At 47.2% G+C, this 8,720-nt stretch overlaps 1 protein-coding gene across 1 annotated transcript; it reads right to left on the bottom strand.

Annotated features, from left to right (window-relative positions):
• Window positions 1-524: 524 nt before the first annotated feature.
• On the bottom strand, window positions 525-932 carry Nhlh2 (nescient helix-loop-helix 2). Its single transcript, XM_038312119.1, has one exon. The coding sequence runs from the start codon at window positions 930-932 to the stop codon at window positions 525-527; it is 408 nt and encodes a 135-aa protein (XP_038168047.1).
• Between the last annotated feature and the right edge of the window lie 7,788 nt (window positions 933-8,720).

Raw genomic sequence — 8,720 nt, 5'->3', positions numbered from 1 at the left:
TGGGTCACCTTTCTGTCTTAATCTCTATATGGAAAAAATTTTAATCTTTTCCTTCTCCCACAAGGTTTGGTGGATTTCTCAATTAGAAAAATCTCCGATAGTCACAATCTGAAAAGATCAGCCTGGGTTGAGCTTCTGCCCTCCCTCATCCTTTCAAAATATGAAGATGTATGGGATATAAATATAGGGGGACTCAAAGCCTCCAGTGGGTTACCGCAACCACCCTTAAGGAGATGTTCCTAACACATCCAGGGAAGGCCCCAGAGCAACTCACCCTAGGTACCTCCAGAAGGTTCTTCCAGCCAGGAAAATACCCCTGCAAGACCCAGATCTTTCTGTCCAACCCCACCTCCCAGGCTCGGAAACATTGCCCTGTTGCCTTGATAACCAGAGAGAACAGACTGCAAGCTTCCCCCCTCGTTCTGGTGTCTCTGGGCGACCCTCTGGCCTGACAGGACGGGTGTGTCGCCTTTGGCAGACCAGACGCCCGCCGGGATCGGCGGCCTCCCGCAGCGTCCCCCCCACTACACGTCCAGGACATGGTTGAGATAGGAGATGTAGCAGATGGCCAGGCGCAATATCTCGATCTTGGAGAGCTTCTTGTCCGGGGGCAGCGTGGGCAGCAGCTTGCGGAGCTCGGCGAAGGCCAGGTTGAAGGCCTCCACGCGGATGCGCTCGCGGGTGGCGTGGGCCGAGCGGTACTTGGCCGTGGCGCGCCGGCGGCGGCGCTTCTCCTCCCGGCTCAGCTGCTGCGGGTGCGGGTAGAGCGCGGCCCGGCTGCCGCCCTTGCTGTCGCCGTCGGCCTCCTCCACCGGCTCCAGGTCCGACACGCTGCCCAGCACCTTGACATCTGCGCCGCCCAGAGACTCCGGGTCCGAGTGCGTCGAGCTGGGGTGATCTGAGTCGGCGGCTTGGTCCGGACTCAGCATCATTTTGCAGGCTGATGGGGAGTCAGAAAGTCAGTCAATAAAAGGAATCTGATTCTTCATTTGCAATGAGGGGTGGCAGGCGAGGGCCTAGCAAGCTTGACTGCTAGAGGACCAGTGTCCCAGGGTCCCCTCCTCGCACCAGGCCCATGCGCATGAGGAGGAAAGGCTGGGAGAGAGCCGACAACAGAGCGCACCCGAACCTCACACCAAAGCCTGCAGGTGGCCGAAGCAGCCTATGGCCTTGGGGTTGGAGAACGATTGTGAGCCTGCGGGGCTGGCTGGCATCTTGGGCCTCCTCTGACCAAACATCAGCTGCTCTATCTCGCCCCCTTGCTCCATCCCCTTCCTCGACAAACGAAAGACCTCGATGGATGGATGTATCTGGGTTTGAATAGAGATGCGGAGTGTGCTTCCCGCCCGAGGGCCTGGGGCAAGGCAGCTGGAGACTCCCAGCGCCTGGGGATCTGGGCTGCGCTGGGGTGCGGGCGAACCTTATCCCGGAACCTATAGGGGTCGGGGACAGAAAGGCTTCCCTGTCCCACCTCGCGTTTCTCCGAAATAATAAAGAAATGACCGAACACATGTGTTCGGTCCTTTCAAAAGAAAATTGACTCCTCGGCCCTCACGCTCCCGGAGCACCATCTGTCACGCAGACTGCCACACACATTGGGGACCTAGGGACGTGGATCACACAAAGCCCGGCAGTCTGCCGACCACCTCCCGGGAAAACACAAACGGCCGGGTCGCTCCAGGCGGAGAGGCTGGGAGGGTAAGGGAGGGATGGATTCCGAGCCACGGATGCGGGACGCCCCGGGCGCAAGCTGCATCTTTGCACGTAAAGTTCGTGAGCTCTCGGGACCCGAGCCTGGCAGCGCACCTCTGGCCCCGGGAGGCCTGGCCGCGGCCCCGCGTCAGAGATCGGCTCCTGGAAAAGCCACCTCCCGCCGGGCTCTCGGGCGCCTGGAGGAAGGGCCCCCCGCCGCGCGCCTTCGGGAAACGCTGGGCTAGTGGGGTGTTGGGGACCGGCGGTTAGGGATAGGCACCTGCCCGAGCTGAGCGCTTGGGCCTCGGCCTCCAGGAGGAACGACCCGGCTGCGACCCCTGGTCCCCGGAGTAGGCTCAGAACAGGTTGTGAGTTAGAGGCTCGCTCCAGAGAAACAAAAGCCAGGGGATGTGGGTTCGGCTCCTGACCCTGCACTTGCGCAGGAGCAAACTAAGCTTGGAAACAGCTTTCCGTGCAAGGAAAGCCGATTCTCAAAATAACAATAAATGATCCAAACGAACCGCACGCGATCCCCTATGGGCTTTTTTCTACGTTAATAAGTGAAACAACTCGCACTTACGCAGTTGCCATGAAGGGACAGAAACACACAGGGAGAAAAAAAAATCACAACAAACCATGACATAGTTACAGATCGGACAAAAAGTTCCGGGGTTGTCCTCCACGCGTTTAAATTCTCAGGATATTTGAATAGTCATAAACAATATTTCTCGTGGGTGTTTATGTCTATGACTATGAGTGGGGATGCATCTATAAAATGCAATATGAATCAACTTAATTTCAAGAAAAAGAGATGTAAAGACGTCTTACCTTGCAAAAGCCCGGCCGATAATCTGTTCGCCAATCTTTTAGAGTTAAAATTCCAGGAAACAAGGAGGAGATCCTGGTAAATATTAAAAGCAGCCAATATTTATTACATTCACAGATGAAAAACCAGCTGTCATCTCGCCGACCGCCACAACGAGCAACGGTGTCTTAGGAGGTGGGTGGTATGATTGCTCGCTTAGTTGATAGATTGAAAACGCCTGCTCCTTTTAATTGTTCTTAAACATTTCGGAAAATTCGTTGTTGATCTTTTTAAGTCGAAGTGTTGAAGCCTCGCGCTTCCCCCGCTTCCTAGGGCTCTATAAATAACAAAAGAGATGCAGAGATAAACGCAATCACATCAAAGGGCTGATTCCTTCACTTTCTAATAGCAGAATAATCGATAGGAAAGATGGTTAAGATAAAATTCCATTCCTTAAGGACTCCTTCCCTTCCCTTAATCGGGCTGGGTCGGACCTGGGAAGTGCGCAGAGGGATGAATGTGGCTTAGAAGTGATTTCTTTTTTCTTCAAGATAATGCTTTGTTCCCAGGAACACAATACGGTAACTAGGGGCTAAGGTTGCCTCTGTCTTGTCCCTCATTGACTTATATGTTGTATAAACAGACACCTATTTTCCAGTTTCAAAGTCTTTCAAGGCTTGGTTACATCCCCTCCCCTACCCCACTCCCCCCTCTCTTTACCTTATAGCAGTAAAATATATATACTCAGTAGCTTGGAGACGCTTGAGAAAGGTTGGTGAGACCTGACCGGCTTCTGGAGTAACACAGACAGGGAAACAGAGAAGGGAGAGGTTGGGAGAGCCAGAGCAAAGAGGCAGCTGCCTGTGTGGCTTCTTGGCTCTTCTGGTACCAATTTATTGCCGTTAGATGATGGTGGAAGAGATAAAGGCTTAAAGAAGGGGGATGGAATTTTTCCCCCTAAATTGATATTTAATGGGAAATCCTATTGGACAGAAACCTGGACACGAGTCACTTAATTGGACTTGACATCTGTCACAGTGTGGGAGTTTTCACAGCCCAAATATTTTAGCAGATCAGATTCCCACTGAATCTGTGCCATAAAATATAGCAATTGAAAGCAGTCCATGATAGATAGAAACCATAGCATCTAAACAGTGTTTAGCCACACAGGCAATTTCTTGTTTTCTGATTATTGATGCACTATTTAAGTACAAGTAAACATTTTATAAGCATGGAAAATTCCTCTGGCATTTTGTAAGCCAGCATCTTTTATCAATGGTTAGGAAAATGGTTTTGGAAACATATACTACATAAGATGCTATAATTAAGGTAAAATACTCAGATAGGCAATGCTAACATTTATTAGAGATGGCATGTCTTTTAAAAGACCCTTTAATCATGATTATTACGAGTGTTGATATTTTGGAGAAATGTTCTACTCAGAGGCTAACTTACTAATAGATGATTTTAAAAGATTTTTAACATGTTAATATAAATTGTTGGTAAAATTAGGAACAGTAGTTGGGGACCACTAGATAAGACAATTCTACTTTTTAAGTTATGCTTGTTTTTCTCTCCATCCATTTATTCATTGTTTGGCTTAAAATATGACAGACTGTATGTGTCAGTTATTGTACTTCATTCTTGCCCATCTTAACATATGAGTGGATATATTTACCTGGTGGCACTGTATTGTGCTAAAATGTAAACACAAAGTATTCCAGCATATACCTTTGCCCTATATGACCTCCAGCCCTGAATTTACATGTTACAAAAATAAGGGAAATCTACTGTTTATCACATATTATTTGCTATCAATTACATACTGCCAGTGACACCATCAATTGCATTTTCTTTCTTTCTTTTCTTCTTCCTTCCTTTCTATTTTAGACAAGGTCTCACTACACAGCCCCTAGCTAGCCTGAACCTCACCATGGAAACCAGACTGCTCTCCAACTCATAGAGATCTGCTTGCCTCTGCTTCCCGAGTGTTGGGATTAAAGGCATGTGCTACCACATCTAGCCTTTATTTTTCTTTTTTAAAATTGGTCAATCTTAAAGAAAATAAGAGCATTGTAGCCATGTCATGTCTTCCTGTTCCTGGGGGAATGTTTATAGAGAGGAGAGTCTTGGCTTACTCTACACAATCACCTTCTTCCTATAAAGAGGTATTCTCCTCAGGGGAGGGGTTTAACACTGCCCACCTAGAAAATGGCCCTCAGGGTCTCTGATATCTGTGATATATACTACTAGCCTTTGTTCACATACGTTCTGGGAGGGTCCTGGGCCAAAATAGGCAGGGGAGAGGGAGAGAAGGGAGTCCGAGGAATATGGCCCCAGTTCCGTTCAGCCTCACCTCTGCTCAGGCCAAGCATATCGCCACTTGGAGGCAGAAGACAGCCTCAAGCAGATGACAGTGGAAACGGATGAGTAGCTAAGTCCTGCCCCTGCAGGCTGGAGGGGGTGGGGAATGAAGACTGGGAAAGGGGTAGTTTCCTAAACTGCCTAGTAGCAGCCAACACTAAGCACCAACAGCAATGTCCACACAGATGCGTATCCCCAGATACCTGCACCTCCTTGCCACCCAGCCCTCATAAACTGTCTGGCTCACTTAGACATTTGGGCAGATGGATTGAAAACTGTGATGAGTTTTTGTCATCTGAGCTCTAGAAAGCACAGCTGCTAGGATAGAAGTGTCCAGTGTCCCTGGTCACCCTACTGTTGGGAGTTGGATGGAGGAAAAGAAGCCCAAGCCATGGCTGGCCTGATTGTGCTATGGCGTGCCTGAATCCAGACCAGTTTTCTTTCATAGCCAGGCCATTGACGGCCTGCACATTCATAAGTTAATAAGTGCTTAAGGCTGTGTAGAAACACTTCAGATTCGTAGACAGCTATGCCTAGACATGTCGTTATAGACACAAACATGGATTCACGCACACATGCATTCTCTCCTGTGGCAAAGCTCCCCTCCCCCTTGCCTTTTCTAAGTCATTCAGGCACAGATGGACCTTCCTCTCATATCCTCCTCAGAGACTGTATATTGTGTGTTCTGGTTTCCATATCTGTCTCTCCCACTAGGCTGGGACATTTCCAGGAAAGCTCTGTAGCGTATATCTTCACCTGTCATATCTGACCTTGACTCATTGTATGCACTTAGTTCATTGATGGTGAGTAACTTCCTGTGTACAGAGGTTTTCAAGAGACTGGTAACGAAGCCACGCCCACCCACAGATGCCCCGCCTTCCATTCTGATGATTTCTATTCTTCAAAGCGAGCGTGATAACCACCTCTCTCCCCGCACCAGCTTGCTGGGATACTCAATGGATGTGCAAGTATATGACGAAACGCTAAGTGCCGTGCAAATCCGGATGCCCTAAAGTGTAAGAGTAATCTTAAATAATGTCAAAGCAAGCAGGGGATGGTAAGTAGGGGTTTTAACTTTCTGCTCATTGATGTTTTACCTGTATATCTGTGTGAGGATGTCAGATGCCCTGGAGCCTGGAGTTACAGACAGTAGTGAGCTGCCATGTGGGCGTTGGGAATTGAACCCGGGTTCTCCGGAAGAAAGTCAGTGCTCTTGACTGCCGAGCCATCTCTCCAGCCCCCAATAGTGGTTTTAAAAGCCAGGTTTCCTGGCTGTCACAGGCTAGCTGTGTAACTTCTATTGGCTAGGGGTTAGTTAGCCTTTATGGATCCTAATGTTCTAATCTGTAAGTAAAGTGAGAATAATATACAGTATGCTGTGGTATGATGTTATTTTATGTCTCCTTCCCCCCCACCCCAAAGATCACAATAATACTTGTGGTGCTAGAGAGATGACTCTGTGGCTCAGTGTATTATCCTCGCAAGCAACTGGAGTTTGGCTCCCAGCATTTATGTTGGGCAGCTCATAATGGGCTGTAACTCCAGTTACAGTTTCCAGGGTGATGAGACACCTCTAACCTTTATATGGGCACCTGCAGTCACAAATACATACCCCCCCACTCGTTAAAAAATAAAATAACTCTTTAATAAAAGGCAATACTTGTGAAGGACTTAAATTGTTGAACGTTCTTAATAATGTTACTAGTATGAACACATTCAATTTATATACATTGCATAGAAACACTAATGTATCTGAATATACCCACCAGATTGTGTGTGGGTGTGGGTGTGTCCGTGGCTCAGTGGCTGACCCATGGTGAATACCGTTTTAGCATTAGACCATAGATGTAAGACTTCTTATTCATTAACTTATTCCCTCTTCACCAGAAAGCTAAGACATAGTTTCTGCTGCCATAGGACATGAAGTAACCCATAGGGCCAAGATTTAGGTTGGGGTTGGAGAGGAGAAAGGCACTTACCTCCAAGCCTAACTACCCAAGTTGGATCCCTTGAATATATGTTGTAGGAGAGAACCAACTCCAGAAAATTGTCTTCTGACTCCCACATGTGCACCGTGGCACACAGGAACATGAATGTAACACACACACACACACACACAGGAAGTTGTCTTATGACCCCACATAGACATTGTGGCACATATGGTGATGGATGCTATAAAGTAATCCCACATTAGCCCAGAATTGAGTATAACAAAGGGTTATTTATTTAGGGGTAGACTCACAGATCACAGACCTCTCTGTATGAATGGGGAACAGGAACGGAATCCACCAGCTGGGAGAGAGAGCGTGTGCAAGCGTTACAGCTACATTTAAGTATGAGAGGCCATGCCCAAGTGTGCTGCTATCTTAAATGTTCTTGGCTGAAGGAGTTTCCACCGCACATGTAGGCATATGTATGTACACACACACACACACACACAAAGTTGTCTTCTTAACTCCACATGTACATTGTGGCACGCAGGGATGTGTGTGCATACATACACACAGGAAGTTGTCTTCTGACCTCCCGCACGTACAGTGTGGCATGTAGGCATATGTATGTATGCACACAGGAAGTTGTCTTCTGACCCTACGTATACAGTGTTGCACGCAGGTGTAGCACAAATTCTCTTTGGCCTTAATAATAAAAAAATGGAGTCAGCTGTCAGGATGAAAGCTGAAGGATCAGAGAAGCAGAATGGCCAGCCACTAGAGTTCTTACCTCTACCAAAGCTCCGACCAAAGGGTGATCCTGTCCTCAAACTGCATTCTCAGGCTGAATTCTCAGACTGACTGATGATCAGACTGCATCCTCAGACTGCATCCTCAGACTGCATCCTCAGACTGGCTGCCTAGAATGCACTGTCCCTCAGGCTGCACTGAGCTCCTATTTTCTCCCGCCTTCTATTCCTCTCTCCACCCAGCCATATCACTCCTGTCTCCACCTCCCTGGTGCTGAGATTAAAGGTGTGTGATACCAAGTGCTGGGATCACCTTTGTGTGAGCTCTTTTAGATTGGATAAATTTCGTGTATCCCAGCATGGCCTTGAACTCACAGAGCTCCATCTGCCTCTGTCTCTGGAGTGCTAGGATTAAAGGTGTGTGCCACCCCTGTCTGGCCTCTATGGCTGGTTAGTGTGGCTAGCTCTGAACTCTGATCCTCAGGCAGGCTTTATTTATTAGATCATAAACAAAATATCACCACATGCAGACATGTGTGTACACATATACACATAGGAAGTGTCTTCTGATCCCCACATGCACACTGCGACGTGCAGGCATGTGTACGTATACACATCCATACAGGAAGTAAGTAAACAAACGCACAAATAAGACATATTCAGGTGATCTGCACTCGGAAACTGGACCATCACCCACCATGTGCTGCTCCCATGACCCTGTATCCTGTGTAAACCCCATGAAGGAGAATTGCACACCACGTGAGATGCATGAGCCAAAGGAGAAATTTACATACACTTGCAACAAACTTGGTAACCACTCTTTGCCTGTAAATATAATGAATGAGTCTACGTGCCCTTAAATACTTCATTCACATCTATTAATAGTATTGAGCCAGGCAAGACACAAAGGTTTAAAAGTTAGTATTAGTCCTATTAGACATCTGTTCACTATTTATTCTTTGAAAATTTGTACTACGTCCACAAAATGTTTTGATTGTATGTATTTAGCGTTTGTATATGTTTCACTAATAAACTCTATACAATTACTTCATATAATACAGCATAATATTTAATCATAAATGTACAAAAGACATTTAAAACGAGAAACAACTTAATAGTGTATGGAATAACTGATTTACTTACAAATACAAAGACATAGGCTTGAGGATATTGGTGATA

The sequence above is a fragment of the Arvicola amphibius genome, chromosome 14 (assembly GCF_903992535.2).
Source record: "Arvicola amphibius chromosome 14, mArvAmp1.2, whole genome shotgun sequence".
Taxonomy (NCBI): domain Eukaryota; kingdom Metazoa; phylum Chordata; class Mammalia; order Rodentia; family Cricetidae; genus Arvicola; species Arvicola amphibius.
Note: the sequence above shows the minus strand (reverse complement) of the source record. Positions and strands in the feature narration are given on the sequence as shown.